The 20,082-nt window shown below is 34.9% G+C and overlaps 2 protein-coding genes across 2 annotated transcripts; one reads left to right on the forward strand and one right to left on the reverse strand.

Moving 5' to 3' along the window:
- Positions 1-295: 295 nt before the first annotated feature.
- On the reverse strand, positions 296-8,120 carry LOC109033928 (D-ribitol-5-phosphate cytidylyltransferase). Its single transcript, XM_019046782.2, has 6 exons — positions 7,770-8,120; positions 7,064-7,274; positions 6,113-6,360; positions 5,458-5,608; positions 4,370-4,611; positions 296-3,297 (listed from the first exon to the last, which is right to left on the reverse strand). Exons 1-6 carry the CDS (start codon positions 7,860-7,862, stop codon positions 3,061-3,063), a joined length of 1,182 nt encoding a protein of 393 aa, XP_018902327.1. The 5' UTR covers positions 7,863-8,120; the 3' UTR covers positions 296-3,060.
- A 157-nt stretch (positions 8,121-8,277) lies between these two features.
- Positions 8,278-19,135, forward strand: LOC109033926 (eukaryotic translation initiation factor 2-alpha kinase 1). Its single transcript, XM_019046780.2, has 10 exons — positions 8,278-8,849; positions 10,155-10,292; positions 11,088-11,253; positions 11,852-12,010; positions 12,458-12,613; positions 13,425-13,992; positions 14,773-14,952; positions 15,900-16,088; positions 16,795-16,932; positions 18,323-19,135. Exons 1-10 carry the CDS (start codon positions 8,786-8,788, stop codon positions 18,554-18,556), a joined length of 1,992 nt encoding a protein of 663 aa, XP_018902325.2. The 5' UTR covers positions 8,278-8,785; the 3' UTR covers positions 18,557-19,135.
- The last annotated feature ends 947 nt before the right edge of the window (positions 19,136-20,082 follow it).

The raw sequence follows: 20,082 nt of genomic DNA on the forward strand, positions 1-20,082 counted from the left end.
AGACCTCCAGGATCCAGGTGCATGTACCTGGACATTTTTGCAAATAACCAATTGCACTTTGCTGGACAAGGCCTAAAATCAGACCGATTTATGAGATGCATACCACTACCTCTATCTTCCGTGTAAATTTAATTTTTCGGAAAAGTCATGGGCTCTGAGAGAATACTGGCGTTGCACGTCTTATCTGGGAAATAGACTTGTTCCCTATCATGAGACAAGGTGATCTGCTTGATCCCTTTTTAAATATTCTATGATGGAGCAAATTAATATTTTAATTTAAAGAAAAATACAAAGATTTACTTAATTGTCACAAACATTTAATGCCCATTCAAAAACTTTTAAATATACAGTACAGAAAATCAGCTGAATTAACAGAATGATAAATCCGTCAGTTGAGATCATTTCGTTGCATTTCACAAACACAAATACGTGGGTCAAACTTGGTTTGACAAATACTGAATATCAAAATATAATAAATCTCAAAGATTCAGGTAACATGTCATTATGGGAATCAACAAAATTTGTTCCCAGATAGTAAATACTTAGAATAAGATTACGTAAGTACAGAATTTCTTTAAAAACTCCAAAGCAGTAACTTTGTTTTCACCGGAAAATATTGCAAAGAAGATGGCAGAATAGTTGTATTTTCTTTAGGTGATCAGGGCAAAGTATGCAGATGAATTTTAAGCTGAGTTCAATAGTTTTGTAATTATTTTAGGTATATTAAGATTAAATTAATTAATTGTACTTAATTTTAATTTGTTTCTTACTTTCTAGAGCCACAGCAGCATTTGCACAAACATACCTCTGAATTCCAGCTGGATTAATTTTTTGATTTGGAAGTATATGCTCCTGAGAAAATATGGAGTTTTTGCACTACTCATCAGATTTTCAGATTTATACTTTTCTACAAATATATTCTAAAATTGAAAAAAATATAAGTTTTTTCCCTGTGTGATGAGTACAAGCACCAAAGGTTATTATTACTGCCTTTAACTTCCCTACCTCTAATTTTAAAATAGGGATACTCTTAACTTTTTATGAGCTAGACGCAGCTCTATGAGCATTTCAATACCTACCCTCGCACGGCAAAAGAACATTAATCTTCCATTACACTATTTTTGAATTAAACATAGGTATTTATGCTAAAAAGAAATATGTCCAAAGAGTAAGTGCAAGGCATAGTTCCTTGGAACATAAATACAATAAATTACAGTTATTTTTCTCAGTTAGAAGGGATTTTGAAAAGAAATAGACATTGAATGCTGTAATGGATATGAAACCAAGAAACTTCAATAAAAAAAAATCCCATGGATTTTTGCAAGATAAACATACCTTGCCCTGATCAGTGTCTCAGCAAAGTCGAAAAACCTGCTGAAAACACACTTCTAAACTTTTAAAAACATCATGTAATAAACTTCGCACAGCCTAGAGAATTGGCAAAAAACTCAAAATGGGAAACCACTTAAAAATTACAATCATAAAGACTTCAAAATGGGAGGGACAGCTTACATTCAAATGACATTAACTTAGAGACAGCTTAGACACAAGTACTTACTACAACCAAAAAAAAAGAACAAAGAAGAATTTAAATTAAATGATTAGATAACTTCTGAGTTCAAATAGACGCATTCAAATCAAAAGGAACTATCTCCACCATGACCAGGACCCTGAGATCCATAAGTATACATGCACAACAGGACCCCTGTAAGAATGGAGATATGTAGTTCCTTCTCCTTTAAATACGTCCAAATTATGAGAGCCCTGAAAATAGGACCTAGCCTTCCTTTATGAGGAACTTTTAATAGGTGCAGCTTTTGCTTTTAGAATTATGTAGAAAGATAACAATATTGGCCTCTGAACGAAGTCTGAACAAGAAAAAGATGTCACACTTCTCCTGTTCAAAATTTTAGGTAGAAATTGTTTCGCACAAAAGGAAGTTGAAAAATCAACTCCTGAATGAGATATTTAAAGTATTTTTAACGAACATCAATGGAAGTTACGTGATACAAATCTCGCCATTTGTATTTTTGCAATTGAACCAATGTTAATTAAAACACTTATATCTTGTTTAGGAGTAATTTCTAGATTCCCTAATGTATGATTCGTTTTTCTCTTTAAACTTTGAAGAGGAACTATGTTGCGTAGTGCTTAAATCCACACCTTTTCAAGGCGCCCATTGGCTCCTCAAGAGTGAGACTAAAAAATCTTAAAGCTGTGAGTTTTGGGTGATGCACAAATATTTCATGACTTTTACGGCTATTACTAAAATTTAGTCTGAGAAAATATTTTTGAAATTGTCCACCTTTGAGGCAGATAACCCAGAAATAAGCACCTACAAGTCTAAAAGTTCACAGGTTTCATCTTATGGCAAAAAAAAATAAGAAATCAAAATCGGGGTAAGTAAAACTGAAACAAGAGTACTTCTTGTTTCAAAATTTTGTTAAAGTTTGGTTCAAAACGTATGGAAGGCCGAAGTGCAAAACAACATATTTCTATTTGCGGCGTTTGAACTTTGTTTTCTCTGGGAGACTAGTCGACTTAATTTCGACTTGTTTTTTTTCTCTGTTAGCACAACATTCTGCATGAATATCAAAAAATAAAGTTGGTATGTTCCTCTTTGAAAAAATAAAATAAAAGCATCAATTTTGAAACACTGCAATGGAGATGCGTGGTTTTGCACTTTAGCCATCGATAAAAACCATTTCAATAATAGTTCACAATCATTGACGAAGCTGATAGAAATAAATGATAACTCAAAAATACACTAGTGAGTTCCTGTAATGACAGGATACAATGTTCCTCAAATCAAAGTATTCAATTAAAAAATTTTAACATTTGAATATTTCATGTATCCTTGTGAGAGGGGTTGAAGATATTCTCTCGTTATGCACAGAGATACATATTTGTTTAAAGCTGGTTAAATGTGAGCTCAAATTTACATAATGAACGAGAAACATTGAAGATGTTTAATTTAATATTTTCCATTTGGCAGGGCTCAACGTTTTTTAGTAGGTAACATAACAGTTTATGCCCTTGATGCTTGGAGCTGAATCATTCTTACAAAAAGAGTGTCTGGCCAGAGTAAGTTTTAAAGTCTGCTTGAATCACACTTGAAATAAGATCGATGAGCTGAACATCACTCTCTCCAGACATTATACGATGGATGACAATCACACCTTTGTTCAGTTTTTTATACTGGTGAGCCATCTTCCGTCCATTTCGATGCAGCTCGTACACACTCATGTTCTGCATTCCATCCCCACTCGAGTGATCAATGACATGGATAATGATGCCCTAAAAATTGAAGGAATAAGATTAGAAAAGTAAAACCTAGTACGCTTTTGAAAGTTGCGCTTTCAAAAATTATCTCTTTCTTGATTAGAAGAAAGTACTAGAACCATCCAAAGATCCTCATTTCCAGGGTGACAGAGACACCTTTTTTTAAAAAATATACAATCGATTGTGTTAGTAAAAACCATTTTCCATACAATTTGGTGTCATCAATCAATGATGAGTCAAATTTGCTCTAGATGCACTGTTTATGACAGTGGCATGGCGTACTTTGCGATATATCGATTGTTATGCCATTTAACCCTATGGAAAAGGATCGATGGACAGGGTGTTCTCAGCGAACACCTTAATAATCGATTCTTCACCATAGGTTTAAATGACAGAACAATCGATACATCGCAATTCACGCCACGCCACTGGTTTATGAGACCACAGAGAACATAAGAAAAAACCAGAATATGTCTTTTTGCAATGGATGCTGCCATGCACTGTGTTTTTCAAAAGAGCATACCTCTTCCAATTGGGAGAGCAGCAACTTTGCGTAAAGCTTTTCCTGGTGCTGATCTTTAAGATTCTACTATCAAAAATAATAATGTATTATCCACTACCGGTAAATTTAGAGAGAACTCCAAAAGTTCAGAGATTTGAAAACTAAACTTTATTGATGATCTGTTTGAGTAAAACATGAATTTTGAGGTTTCACATAACACCAAGCTAGGCTAATGCATTCTTGAACGGAAACTTCCCTCCTAGTGCGTCCGACAAAATTGATAAAAATTTGGCTTTCTGAGATGCAATGGCGTATCCAGAAATTTTTCATGGGTGGGCGGAGAGGGTCTGCTGTAAAATATATTTCATGGGGGACGGGGGAATGTAAGGTAAAAAATTCTGAAAAATTGCATCTTACATTGCATACTTACAAATTATAATTGGAGAAGATTTTTTTAGATCGGGGGGATGCACACTCCCTTGACCCTCCTTTGCTATACCACTGAAAATGTGTAAAGATAATTTATTCTTCCTTCTTCTTTAATTTATTGAGAAAAATATAATAAATCTTCATTTTTCTAGTTACCTCTTCTTCGATGTTGAGAAGTGTACTGAATTCTGCCAGCTGCTCATCCTGTTGAATTTCTTGCATATGAAATAAAACTAGCACATTGTACTTGAAACCTTGTTTGACTTTAAAAGCAGAGCTTTTGAAACTTGTTGAAACATCAACAACGTCTGCAAAATTTTTCAACTTATTATGCGCTAGATAAACCGCTTTTGTCTCAATTTCTTCTGACATGATCAAGCATATTTTAAGGTACTTTTCTGTAAATGAACAAACATCAAAGATGTTAAAAACAAGGACTTCTGTAGAGTGAAAAAACTATTGGAAAAGGCATACTTTATACTGAGGATCAAATACTTGATTTGAGATTTTTTCTGCAACAACTCTTGATGAGTTAAAATATCTGTAAATAAATTTGGGGCCAATAAATACCAAAGAGTAATGATTCAGTGCCCCAGAGCCAAAAATTACTTTTCTCCATTTTAATAATTTTGAGGTCAGGGGTGAGCCTCAAGTCGGCCCCATTGATTCTAATGTAAATTGCAATTTTTTAAATTCCGTTCCTCATTACAAGCGTCAGATAGAGCTACCAAAATTTCCACACTTACAGAACCGAAAATTGAAAATTTAAAATCACCACTGACTCAATTTTTTCAATGTTGTGGAGGGGAGGTTAGGAGGTACTTTTTGGCTCTAGGATATGGAATTAAAGTAGGTATGTAATTTTTTAAAAAGAAATCGGAATACCTGTCTAATTTTCAAAGGATGAAAGCACAAAAGGAAATTGTTTGCTCATCTAAAAGATGTTTAGTATATTTATTCATTTATTTTTATTTTTTTTCCCCAGATGATCTTTTCAAAACTATTTGATGAGTTGACCTTACGTAAAATTTTTAGGATAGGATAAAAGGGCAAATTTATGGAGCAATAGAGATTCTCAAATATCCATTGAAATGTTCTTGGGATTGAACATTTTTTTTATCCTCTCAGACCAAAGGATGATCTGATCAAAGACTATATAATGATTTTCAAGTTCCATTTGAACTACAATTTTTTTTTTTTTTTTTTTTTTTTCTTTTAACCAGCTGAGAACAACTAGAACTTACCTCTCAGACATTTTTCAGCTGAGTGAAGATCCTTTTTGTATGTAACTTTCCACAGCTCATCTGAACCTGCTACAAGCTTTGCCTTTACTCCACAATGTTTTAGAACAAGTTGTAGGCATTCTGTGCCATTGTCCAGTTCAAAATCACTACACTGATAGGATTTTTAATAAACAAACAGAAATGTTAATTAATAATTTTGTACGTACAAATATAACTTCCTTTCCTTTAAGAAAGAATCTGACATTTTGGACTTTATAAGGGCGAAAAAATGTTCTTAGAAAATTGCACCTGAGGTCAAAGAATTGAATCAGCTTGAAATCTTTTGCTTAATGAGCTGAGGTGATAGCTCTAAAGAGGGAGGAAGATTTACCTCAACTCTACAATCCTGTGCTCATTGAAGGTGCATGTTTTATGGAATTTATCATACTTTGGTCAATCCTGGTCTCTTTTCAGGCCGGATACTGACCTAAACATATTATTAAAAGTCAATTTTGGCGAAAAAATGCGGACTATTTTAGGCAAATTCAGTGTGGGCCCAAAAACGGCCCTTAACAATTCCCCCTTCTTTGCCAAATGGTATAATAACACTTCTGCTTAAGGTAGATTTATTGAAGTTGCAGCAAACATAAAGTAATAATTTTTCAAGAGTATTTACCTTTTTATACGCTCTGCTTAATATTGGTATTTGAAATGCTTGAGGAGTTTCACTTGCAACATATTGACATCGATCCAAGCTTTCCTCCAAAAAATTATCTGCGTCTGGCTTAATAACAGTAGATACTAAAGGTCTGGTGGCGCCGGATGCTCCATGACTACGTGCTGCAACCACAAGTTCTTCCAAAAGTTTCACTTGCAGCAATGGCCTTACGGCATCATGGACAATGACAGTTTCTAGAATAAAATCTGGAACAAAAAATCAACTATTACACACAAGACCAAAATTTTGCTATACCCTCATGATGGAAATAGAATAGCAAAAATGTGTGATGAATTTTTGAAAACAAATTTTAGACTTCGTGGCCAAATACTCACTGTAGATGGGACAAAACCTCAAAAACCACATTGAGGTAAAAAAAAAAAAAAACATTGAAGTGAAAATTAGACTGCAAAAAAATTGTTTTATACATTTTGTAGTTCTGTCTACTTGAACCTCCATGTAGGACAGTCAGCTCCTAGGGATATTTCTTGTAGGGCTACAAAAGAACAGCAGCTTAAGAATTTATACCCTTCACACTCTTGGAGAAAAAGTAAAAAAGAGGACTATCCTGCTTTGAAGGTTTCCCTAATTGCACAAAACCGTACAGCCAACAAAATAAAGGAATTTGAAATTTGAGAGATAGGAAAAACTGCAAATATGAAAAAAAAGCTGCAACATTTGTCTTTCACTCTTTTTATTACTCCTTCCTTAGTATGATAATGAATGCCATACGTCTGCTGTACGTTGACAAGGAATAGGTGTTGGACTTTTGCACCTTCGCCAAACAAAATGGTAGGGTTAAGTAGGGTTAAATTCAGGGACGGTAAAGCACAGGATTATCCCTTGTGGGATATTTGAAGTGTAAAAGAAAAAAAAAGAAGAAAAAATTAAAACTTGAGATGAACGCACCAGAGGTATTTTTCTGCAGTTCCAGTAAACCCGCTTCAATAGATCGATGGCGTGAATTTCCTCCTTTAACAATCAATAACTTAGGCTCGCATCCAATTGCTGATTCAATCAGCTCTTTGGCCTTCAGCACATCATCAACAACAAGGATGACTAACTTGACCCATGCGATTTTCAGAAATGCCTCCGCAGAGTAACACAGTAATGGCTTGCCCTGAAATCCAACAGAATAAACTGATAAGGGCAACTATGATAAATCAATGAAGAGGAGCAGAAATGATGGTACTTACAAAACAAAAATAAAAAATACCTTTCTTTAAGTAATTTTTGATGAGATACAGGAGCAAACAGGCGGGCGGGAACACTGGAAAAAATTTTGATAGGTTGAACAATATTTAGGGTGATTTTGGGCCAGTTTGCCTCATTCACACGGCAAATAACGATAACTACAATGGGCCAATCCAAGCTCTGATGGACCATTATTCCCAGACACTTTTTCGATTCCAGCCCGCCCCTGACTGAACTTGTAAAATGAGTTGGAAGAATATACACATCCATCCTTTGGTTTGCAAGAGACCCTCATGGCTTTAAACCTATCATACCCAGATAACACCAGGAAGAATCGGATGAATGCTCATCAAACTTCCGCAAATCAAAACGTCTGGACTGATAAACTGCTTAAAAAACGTTATTCAAGGTAAAAACTAACCATGATCATGGTGTACTGCTTGGCAATGGTACCGCCAAATCGCTCACCTCCACCTGCAGCCGGCAGAATCACCCCAACGCCAAAATCTATCATGTTTCAGAGGATCACACGTAGAGAGAACGCGAAAATGCCGCAACAGCTGGTAGGGTTGACGAAAAGCTTGGGGAAAATGAAAAACGAATCGAAGATTACATGCTGGAACTTAACGACTTAGTCGCGAGCACGGATATGCGACGCCCACATGAGCTGTGACTTTTGACATTTTAGACTCGCCGGTAAAATGTCAAAACACCATTCCCGTGATAAAAAAGCTCGTCTTATCACACACTCCCACTGTTGTCGTTTGTTTGTTTACATTTGTGGTTCCTCTGTCAGTCGTTGTGCGCCACTATCGTGAAAACAGCTGATCGGGGTCCTTGACCTCATTCGATTTTGATAAGAGCGATTCTTTACTCTGTTCGATGTCGATTGATAGAGAAACCCTACCTAACCTCTTTACAGTCATGTTAGTTGTCGTCAAGATCCATCCGTTGTCGTGGTTGAATTTTCGTCACAAATGGCTCGTGTTTGATGTTTGCACACGTAAATTAAAATCCCACCTGTGCACCATCTGTTTGTTTTCTTGTTTCTGCGGTTCTATGTGTTACGAAATTTTCATCTAATTTTTATGCGGCGATAATGTGTTGTTTCCGCACACATTGTGGGATGATGTGATATGATGTGCCTTGGATAGTTCTCTCTTCTTTTATTTTTACTGAAACTTGCCCTTTCATTTTTTCTTCATTTTCTTTGACGACTCTGTAAAACAGTCAGCTAATATCCCCAGTGATCGCATGCTTTCAGTCGGAATTATCTTCAGCTTCATGGTCTAATCTGAGTGATACATCGTGTCGATGGAGTTGACAGTCAATATCGTATTGACTGCCTTATTCATCCAGTGTATTCCATCTAATACTAATTGAACATGAATTCTTAGTCTAATTGCCATATTCAATGCTGGTTGTCCTGTAGCAGTCATGGGTGATGAAAATCTGAACGCCTTTGCCAATCTCAAAACAGATGGTGCTTTTGATAATGCTGGTATGTATTGTCACGTCTCAAGAGAGAATTTTCACAGTCATTTTCCCAACCTATGTGAAAATTTAATGCCCCTCTCCATCATATTTTGAGGAAAGAAAATGTTAAGTGTCAAGCAGGGTAATTGAACAGTTTGATTTTTCACCTCGGCAGCGCTGCCGCTTGTCATTTAATTATCCCACCCCTGCATACATTCTTTACAAAATGTATATTTTGATGTACTGAAACATCTGCTTAAAGATGGGGTATGATGAGACAGCTCTGTTAAATGAAGTTAGGACTTAGCAAGTAAGTTTAGTGTTTTCATGATGTTTATCTTCTGCTCACCTTCAAGGTGAATCTATGAAGTTCTTGCAAGTGTTTAGTGACATACAAGGATGATCGTACAACAGAAAAGGCAGTACAGAAACGAGTCATAAAATTAATCAAATCTTTAAAAATATGAAACTCGCGCACTTCCCACAATCTCTAATTGGCAGATATTCATTTAGTCCATCGCCAGAGGCGTCATTCGGGGAATGGTACTTAGGCTGGGCATTTACCTGGGCGTGCGTTTTTGAGTTGGACCGGGGAAATTCACTTTGCACCACAAGCGAGGGTAAAAAGGCTGGTGAGTTGTCAGAAGGAGTTTCAGCTTGCTTCTCTTGCTTCTTGAGGAGGAAGAAGAAATAGTAAATAGTTATTAAATTATCTACATTACTTAATAATCGGTTATTTATCCCAAGTGCGCAACCGTATTTCCTTCTGCTGTACGAAGGTGGATGGGTACGTAAATTTAAAAAAAGAAATTTGTGCATGCCTGCAAAAACATGAAATGGTGCGCCTTCCATTGCCAATTAAGTAGGGATTGTCTGAATGATAACAATCCTTGATTATGATCAGGCCAGTGGTCAGCTGAAACTCATTTGAAAGAAATAAATCATTAAATGATTTTGGAAAAATGTCACAGAAAGTTTTAAATTTTTCCTCAAAAACATACATGTTTATTCAAAAGTTATACCTTGTTGTGTAACGGACTTGTAACAGTGTCAAGTAACTCAAAGCTTCATTAATTACGTACCCACCATGCCACTGTAGTGATGATGGAGACTAAGTACATTAAGCAGAAAGGAACCGAGCCACGTCAGCTATTGCCAAATTTAAGTGGGCAATTTAATTCTTCACCTGAAAATGGTTGTGTGGATTTTTGTGCAAATTTCAGTGAATTTTCTGCATAGTACAAGGTTCCTGTCCACAAAACGATTTGTCACAAAATAATTATTTTCATTGTAACAGGAAGGTAATCATGCTGAATTATGACTTTTTCAGGAGATCCAAGCGCTCGTCAGGTTACCAAAACCGATCTGGTGCAGTTAAACACCTCTAGCCTTCTCATTGAATCTTTGATCGAACAGTGGTGTAACTCGTTGGATGTGAACCCTGAGGAGCAGCATAAATTATACCTTAGTAAGTATAAGATTATGTGTCCACTATTGACTAGGTGTAGTAAAAAATTACCCCCCAAATTCACAAGCCATCCTGAAATAAACTTCCAAACTTGCCTAATTTTGAGGAATTTTTTCATGTCACTGCTTCTGAATTGAGAGAAAAGTTCAGAGGCTTGCGAAGATATCTTGAGTTTTCCACAGACACACACAAAAAAAAAAAAAAAAAAAAAAATATGAAATTCTGGAGGTAGTTAAGTTTATTACTTTCCGACAAGTTTTAATAAAACAGAATTAAGAACTGGAAATAAATTTTAGAGTAATCAGTTTATATTTGCAAATGAGTAAATTGTTTATTGAAGTAATTTGACTTAAAGTGATGAAAATAATCAGTTTTTCAAAAAAGTGTCTTCAAAAATGCTTGCTTGATAAAAAGAAAAAGGAAATACTTAGATGCGGCTAATTTTTGGTACGGTACGTACAGAAAGAATGAACCATTATTTTTTTTAGTACCTACCCTAAGTACTATGAATTGTAATGACTTTCATCAGTACCACACTGTAAATCTAATATTGTCCATTACTATTGTGCAGATTTGTAAAATGTTACTCACTGGTATCTTAAATCTATTTTTGTAATGTGCAGTTCTTTAACAAAAGATTCACTGAAGAAAAAATTTATTCCTTCATTCATTCAATGTATTGTGTGAAAAAAGCTTCTTGATTCTCAACAGTTTTGATGAACTACCATTCACTTAAGTTCTCTTACAAACTGCCAATAGATTGTATTTTATGAACATTTGCTCCTATTTTTTCAGAAATTTGCGAAAAACTGTGTGAGAAAAAATTAATTGATGAATCCTTCCGTCAAGACAAATTTAAATTCATGCGAAGTCATTACCAGAAGGCCTTTTTTCATGTGATAAATGTTGCCAAAAATACGCAGCCAGAAATATCGAATCAACAATTGATGCTAATGCCTCGGTAAGTATGTCACATATATTTAGGTGAGTGTTTTTAGTCCAGGGTACTCAATGAATAAGTACTGCTGCTGTGGAAATCATCACAGAAATTAAGCTGTCTCTTTACTAAGTAATCAAAAATTAATGAAGCAATGATAATTTGTAAATGATGAGTACATAATCGGAAGTTTTATTCTTTCAGCTTTTCAGATACATTTTTTATCATGTTTGATGCAATGGCTTTTTGACTTCTAGTACAAAGTTGCCTCAGGAAAATTATATCTTAAATGATAAGTCCGTCAAGAATGAAAAAAAAAAAACAAGGTAATTTTGTGAACCTATAGGTTAGGTTAGACAGAACTTCTCCAACTTTAAACATTGAGGGGGGAAAAATAAATACCTAATTACCTAAGTCAATTGCTTTGAAAAAAAAAACCAGTTTAGTGAGTAGACATACTGCTCTGGAGACTTTTGAAAATTATGTTGAGCGTATCAGAAAAGTTTTAGATCCACACTGTAATGCATGCTCAGCGCAGGGTGTCTTTCTGGTTTTCTTATTTCTTCTCTCTTTTTTTTTTTTTAATACTGACAATTATTGCATTCTAATCATTTCTTTCCAGGGCTCTTAATGTAAGGTCTGAGAACTTATTTCAGTGGTCCCGCTATAGAGATGATTTTGAGGAATTAGAATTCATTGCTCGCGGTGGATTTGGTCATGTTTACAAGGCGAAAAACAAATTGGACAATGGAATCTATGCAGTGAAAAAAATATTTTTAAGGTAACCTACTTATTGTACATTTTTACGATTTTTAAAATCATCCACTCTTCTTGGTTTTTAAAAAGTCCTCCATGCCCCCCTATACATGTGTTTCTTTCCTCTGTATCCAACATCCACACAAGCCTCTGAGATCTTCTAATTTGATTTTTCCAATCCAGATCATCCGTAATGATTTAATCAGGGCAATGTAAAATCAAATCAACAAAATCTTGCAATTGTGGCTTCTCTTGAAATCTGATAAACATTTCTGGAGTAAATAAAAAATAAAAAACATCTATTTATATTCAGAGTTAATCTCCATTCTGTTACTGATTCTCCATCTCATGTACCATCAACTTTAATGCACATTGAAGGGGTATTTTCAAAATTTTAAAAAAATACCATCAAATTTTCATTCTATTCCTGTACCGATTTTTAACTAATTACAGTTTTCTCTTTATATTCCAGTTATTCTGATGCCAATGCCTTTCTTAGAAGTTTACATGAAGTACAAATGCTGGCAAAACTAAATCATCCCAACATAGTGTCCTACAAAGCAGCCTGGCTTGAGCCTGTTGAATCGAAAGCTAAACCACCTGAGCCAACTAAAGTTTCAGATGATTTGTGAGTATTTACCCAGCCACTTTCTTATGTAGGTAACTTTTCTTATGATGAGGTGTCCAGATTGTAACAGACTTTTCAATGAATCTGGGCTGAGCAAACCTGTTTGATTATCCATGATATTTCTAGGTTGATGAAAATCAAGTAATATATTTATTACTCACTTGGTAGTAGTTACTCACCTCTATTTCTAATCTCTTTTACAATAATAATTGAGACTATTCATTTTGAAAACAAAATCCCCCAAACAGTTCCTTCAGTATTGAGTAACACTCCTTGAGCCTCTCAAAAGACGCACTTAAATTTTGGACACCCGGTGGCAAGAGAGGTGTGGGAAAACTGATGTTACTTGGCACCCAGATGACCGAATTTAAGAAACTGAAGCTTTGTAGAAAGCTGATAGTATAACAATTAAAACGCTTTTTCAGATTTAAATTATCTTCATTAGTTTAGAAGATATGACAAATGAGGGCTTGAAGGACAAGGCGCATAAGTGCAGTTTTTGATATTTCTAGGAATATGTGTTTGAAGTTTCGAAATAATGTGGATCCTTCTGGTGGGAAGTCAGTTCAAACGGACTTTTTGATGCTAAAAAAATGGAATTCAGGAGCGAATTTTCACAGAATATGCATTAAGACAAGTTTTACTTGAAATCATTAATATCTCAATTTTTTCAAAAACTGCACTTATGCGCCGTGTCCTCCAAGCCCCTCAAATATGAACTTACTTTACGAATACCCCTTATTTTGCTTCTCTAATACAAAATGTATAGGAACTTTGAAATGTTGCAAACTAACTTTGCTTTCTGCCTCAGGCAAGATGAAATGTCAGCCAGACTGAAAAATGACATGTCAAGTGTTGTCATCTTTAGAAACTCAAGTGACTCATCATCAACGGGGAATCATTCTTCAAGGAAAAGTGACTCCAACAATCATTTGAAGAGCGCTACCAGCAATAATCATAAATTTCCTTCCAGCAATGCCTCGAAGAATTGTGTCTGTGATTGTTCTAAGAGCTCAAATAGTAACCATTCACCCAGTTTGCACAGCAATCATTCACCTAGCTCACGGAGCAATCATTCACCTAGCTCACGGAGCAATCACTCACCTAGCTCACGGAGCAATCATTCGCCTAGTTCCCAGAGCAGTCACTCACCTAGCTCCCGGAGTAGTCACTCACCTAGTTCCAGGAGTAATCATTCCCCGAGCTCTCTCAGCAATAACGTTGAAGATCCCGGCAGACCATCAACTTATTTACGCACGAGGAAAAAGAGCAGCGGCAAAAGTGAGAAATGTATGAAGTCATGTTCGGATGATTGTAAAGCTCTTTGTCCCAGAAACATTTATGCCATGAACCATTTCGAAGACAATCGAAATTATCAGGTAAAGTTCTATGTCTTTTAATATTAACACTCTTTCTCTCAATTTCACAAAAGAAAGTCAACGCTGACACATTTCAAGGCTCCGCATTCCATTCATGAAGATTGAACTTCGGAGTTGTCGGGATTTTGGTCTGAAGAAGAGACTGCAAGGTCCTGAAATGCGTTGCCATTTACTTTAATTTTTTTTGGGAGTTAGATTTTTTTTTATTTTTGGATTCTCTTATTTTTTTTTATTTGTCCAGCTCACAGGTTTTAAATTGTATTTTTCGTTAGTTTCAGTTAATCAGTTAGTTAGTAAGTTCCATCAGTTTTTGTCTCCTCCGGTTTTGCACTATCTTCCTCTGTCAATGATAAAAATTCAAATTACAGTGCATTTTAAAAATCTTTCCACAGATTTTTATTTTTTTGAAAACCATACAGTTTCCAATATACTGTCAAGGACTTGATCAAGAGAAATTTTTATTTTGTACAAAATGAATTTTTGAAACAACATTGAAATTGAAAGAATTAACTGTCAAATGCTACTGTGTGAGATATCGTCCAGTCTTTATTGCTTTTTTAATTTAAACAAGAAATCTTTGATTTTAGGTGTTAAATTTTGAAAATACTACCATATTTATTTTCATACTTTCATTCAGTTAGACTTCTCACCTAATCCATTCCTTCAATTCATGGTTCAGATTTGTCAATAATATCACCGTTACTTTTAACTTCCAACTGCAATCTTTGAGTATTCTAAAGTTTCTTTCTCTGTTTAAATCCTGTTGTTATTTTTTTTTAGGATTCTGCTATTTTATTTATTCAAATGCAGCTATGCAAACAAACATTAAGGCAGTGGCTGCACTCTCGGAACTCCTCACACAAAGCCCCAAACCTTCGTCTAAGTTTCAATCTATTTGAACAAGTTATCAGCGGTGTGGAATATATACATTCCAAGAATATTGTTCATCATGATATCAAGGTAACTAATCATTTTTTATCAACTCATTTTCTGACCGAAAATCATTGATCTGAAAGGATTCAAATGAAGCTTTAGCAGGATTGGCAAAAATTCCGAATGTAAAATTATTGACTTTTTTTTTGCAAAGGTCCCTGTTGAGGCTGGGCAACATTGTAAATGATTCCAGATGATGCTGTAAAACTTTGTTATAGGTTAATAGTTCAGAGCATCAAGAAAAAAGGTGCGCAAAAAAAGTATCAATATTAAATTTGAGACATATTTACTCTCTTGTTATGGTTAAATGTTGGTCTAATGGAAGACGCTTCAACTTATCTTCCCTTTTCCAAGCTATGCATTCTTAGAGATGCTAAAAAAAATTTCAAACTTTAGCCAATAAACATGTTAAAAAATCTTTTTTATCTGCCTTGATTTGTAAAATATATCAACTGAGACTAAATTGTGAGATTTGAGTCACAGAATACTCCTTAGTATGGAGGAAAATAGTAACTTTTTACCAAGAACAAAATGGTTCAATTCCTTCTTTTTCAGTATTTTTTTATTTTTCCTTGAGCTTGGCTGTATGCCTGTCGTTTAGTTTGATTTTTATTTCTACCCTCAGAGTGTAAGCAGATTGACAGGCTAGATTGTGCTGCGTTGAAAATGGGTCCAACCAAACTCGAAACATGTCGTATGGTCGTATCCAGCATTGAACCGAACAGCATCTCATTGTGCTCAAATAAACATTTGTCCTCTATCTTGATGTTTTCTTGTGTAGCGTGGCAAAGTCACCATCTCTCTTTCTTTTTTTTTAATCGAATATTGCACAAAATTTAGTACATTTTTTCCATGTTCGAAATCACATAGTCATAATTTCAAACTTTAAATAAATTATCATTTGCAATATCAGGTGATTCTATTAACGTACCCTCAGTTGCAATTTATATGGGCTATGATATTTCTTTTTTCAGCCAAGCAACATCTTTATCAGTGAAAATTTTCAAGTCGCCCAAGTAGGGGATTTTGGTCTTGCGTGCCTTTTGTCTCATGAGCCTTTGAACCATAGCAACAACTTCATCACGTGTCCCCTCCAACAAAGACAGTTTGGCACAAAATTGTATGCTGCTCCAGAACAACTGCAAGGCACGTGTACCCCAAAAGTAAGTTCTTCCGTTTAGACATTTTCTATCAGTCCTCTGAACTTCTCTTTAATAACTACAGCACAATTAATAAGAATAACCGTGTTATTACATCCTATCGCTATGTACATTCAAGAGGCCTTGCGACCCAAGAGACAAACACATCAACAGTGAAAACTCCCAAAGGTTTATCTCATTTGCGATGTTTAAAAATACCCGCTCCTATCTTATCATTATGAGGCGAACAAATCAACATCATTTCTTGAAGTTTTTTTAAAGTTTGCCTCGCACAGAGAAGAAAAATCATGGAAGTTTTTTAGAATTGACGTTGAGGAGCTCCCCATTTAAAAAGTTAAGTTTGACAGGCGGTCTGCATTGTTGCAAACTGAGTGGATTTTTTCCAAACTGAGAAATTTTTTTTTTCCTATTTTATTTTATCGATTTTTCCATCAAGAAAATCAAGCAGTCGCACTGCAACAAAGCTTGCTTAAAATAGAATTTTTTACAAATGTAAGATCAAAGAAAACAATAATCAAAACTCATGAAAACTTTAGTGAAACTATGCTAGTGATCTGTCCGAAGTCTGTTGTATTGTCTATTAGAATACTTCAGTATAAGAATGTTCTTAGGAAATTTGCTTTGTAGATCGATCTCTTCTCTTACATCATTTTAATATTTTTCATTACCAGAATAATCTAAAACTCCCTCTCTTTCGTTTATTTTTCAGAGTGATATTTATAGTCTTGGAATAGTTCTGTTTGAATTAGTTTGCCCTTTTATGACGGAAATGGAACGAGTTCAAGTGATCGGAAAACTTCAAACTGGCTACATTGCCCCTGAATTCCAATCTGCTAGTCCTGAAATCGTAAGTCTTATTTTATCTCTTTTATCCTGCAGTTTTTGTTTTTAGAAATAACCACTTATTAAAATAGAAGTATTCCGACTTGCAAAAGAACTTCCCTAACCAGTTATGCTGCACAAATAATTTAAAGTTGATACGAAATGAAGAATCATGATTTTTATTGCTGTAGAGGAATTTTAAGTACATAACTGAAACTTTGAATGTTTCAGTGAAGGTTGGAACTTCAATAAGTATTTACATCAAGCTCATAGTCTTGCTTATAGCTGTGTTATTCAGAGTATCAGTGGAATTTGTTTAGAAATAGTCAAATCTATTAGGAAACAGATTATTGCAAAGCTAAATATTTTTTGGTGAACTTTTTCATTTAAATTATTCAGATGGAAATCATTCTTTGATTGAATTTGATGGCACTAGCAAGCGTTACTTTCTTCATCATCTTGAACAATACAATACACTAGTCCTGCAGAGGCCCAAAGATTTCATTTGCCATTTTTGCAATATTTGCCTCCGAATTTGGGCAAATATCAAGTTTTTCTTTGTCCAAGTGCAGTAATGCAACAATAAAGGTTCTTCGAATGATGCAATCAATTGTACGTCATGCACGAGTGAGCAAGACGTAGGAGGCAAGCAAAGAAAAATACAGGATAGGGAGATTGAAATTTCTTCTCACTGGCATATCCGTTGTCCCAAGTGAACGAAATGCTCTGCATAATGAAGTTGAAGTAGCAATCTTCAAGAATAAAGCGGTATCCCTAACAATTTCTGACAGTGGGTAACCAGGTTTTTGCTGATGTTTAGAGATAAATGTATCAACTTAACTGTAGCTTATGTGGGGCGCAAGCGCAGGGTGATAAAAAAATTATATACTTATTTTCCATTATATTCGATCAGTCCAGCCCCAGTGGTTATGTGATTAAAGCAGTTTTCTGCCTGCATTGAAATCCCAGGCTCAATGATCAGTGGTGCTTGGCCTTTAAGGACATCTAAAAGTCTGTCATTGCTTTTTTAGGGCTGTGCGAGTATTCAAATTTCGAGTCGGGTCAAAAAGTTAGGTTAGGTACTCGAACTTGGCTCGAGTGCCAATTGCACGAGTTTTTTCGAGTATTCCGAGCTTTTTTGAGCCAGAAACGTCGAAAAAGTTCAACTCCCAAATTTTTCAATCATACTCTTACGACTCTTAGTTTTGACATCATCTTTTGATTGAAAAATCTTGTGTTAAAACTGAAAATTACTCGAACTTGACTCGGCTCCAGGGTCATTTTCAAAGCTCAAAAAAGCTCGAACTTGGCTAGAAACAGTGGAAAAATACTCGAACCCAAAAAACCAGGCTCGCACAGCCCTAGCTTTTTTATATCTTGCAAATTTGTTTTCATACCTGAATGACTTTTTTTAGGCTCATATTATAATGGAACTAGTCAATAAAGATCCCGGAAAACGTCCAACGGCAAAGGAGCTTCTCACTTTGGTTAAAAATTTCCGTGACATGAACTCGGCCAGATTCAAACACATAGCTGATCAGAATAGGATCATTGAAGAACTCCGCACGGAACTTGAAACCAAGGATAAAATTATTTCTGATTTGAGAGAGAAATTAAGACTGTATGAAGAGGCTAGAAAGTCAATTTAATACCTCTTTCTCATAGAAATCAGGTGTTTTTATGGTGGCGTTCCTTCCTTTCCGAAGAAAATGAGAAATCGTCAGAATCACGTGAGAATTTTTTACTCTTTTCTTCTTTTAAACATTTTAGATCTTGATTTTTTTATGAATCTTTTAATATTAGGTTTATACTCTGAACCAGGATTTTCAAAGATAAAAGACAAATGGTGTCTATTCAGTTTTTTTTTTTTTTTTAAAAAAATTAGAAGTTTCTGTTAGGAAATGAAATAACCGTACAATCTCTAAGTTAGGTATTCCATTGGATAATTTCATCCACCTTTATTTTTCTAATTTTGATACAATGAAAATGCACCTTGAAAACTGATTCTTAAAAATAACTCAATGAGCAAGGCTCTCGTTTTTAATTTTTCTTTTTTCTGAATTTCGCCAAAGTCTAACGAAATTTATCCATAAAGGTGACTTGTGTTTTTTTTTTGTCATTATCACTATTATTATTTCCTTTAGTATTGCAACCCTGTGATTTTAGTACTTAAACTCTAGTTTTATTTGTTGCCATCCCATACTTAATTATAGATTTTTTAAATCTTATTTGCTATCTTTCTTCTTGTGTTCCTCATTTTGTTTTTTTAACGCAGGCTTAAGAAAGTTTTTTTTAAACGGATTTGCTTTTTAGTCTTGCAACGAAGCCGTATATATTCTAGGTTTCGCCAGAAGTTTCCTAAAAAGTGTTCACACTTTCAAGCTAAACCCCTGACAAAGACTTAAAACCAATCAAGGGGAATAGAAATTGATCCTTTAGAAAGAATGTTAAAACATTGAATTATAACTTTAACTTTCAAGAATCCATACTGGTTCTTTTCGGCTCAATTTAACCAAACGGAATTCTTTATCATTGAATTTACAGTTGAGTTGACTATTTTGATTAATTACGACCTTTGGAAAATTTAGGGTTCAGCATTATGTACCAGAAATGCAAATTTATGAGGTCTCGGAGCTTATAGTATAGATTCTTTGTAAACCAACCAAGAGCAATACTGCACCTATCAAAATCCAGCCAAGAGCTATACTGCACCAATCAAAATTCAGCCAAGAGCAATACTGCACCAATCAAAATCCAGCCAAAACAATATAATTTGGCTGAAAAACTGGGAAAAGATGGAATGTGTGGTCTCAAAACAAAAATACATAACTGTGATTAGACATAACCTTGCTTTCATTTAGGCTTTTAAATTTTTGAATGAAAAATAGTAAGCATGAAATAGACCCTGTATTTTGGCCATGGTAAGTAGCCCAGGTGATTTGAACCCGGGTCACTACAACCACAATGCAGAGTCCTATTTCATGCTTGCTGTCTTTCATTCGAATAATGTTTATGCATTGATGAAAGCAAGGTTATGTCCAATCACAGCTAGGTATTTTTATTTTGCGACTGTTCATTCCAACATTACCCGTTTTTTTAGCCAAATTCTTTTTTTTTTTTTGAGACCTTTGAAAATTTAGGCTCTAAGTCTATCTTTTGATCATCTGCAGCACTG

This window comes from Bemisia tabaci, unplaced genomic scaffold (genome assembly GCF_918797505.1).
Source record: "Bemisia tabaci unplaced genomic scaffold, PGI_BMITA_v3".
In the NCBI taxonomy this organism is placed as follows: domain Eukaryota; kingdom Metazoa; phylum Arthropoda; class Insecta; order Hemiptera; family Aleyrodidae; genus Bemisia; species Bemisia tabaci.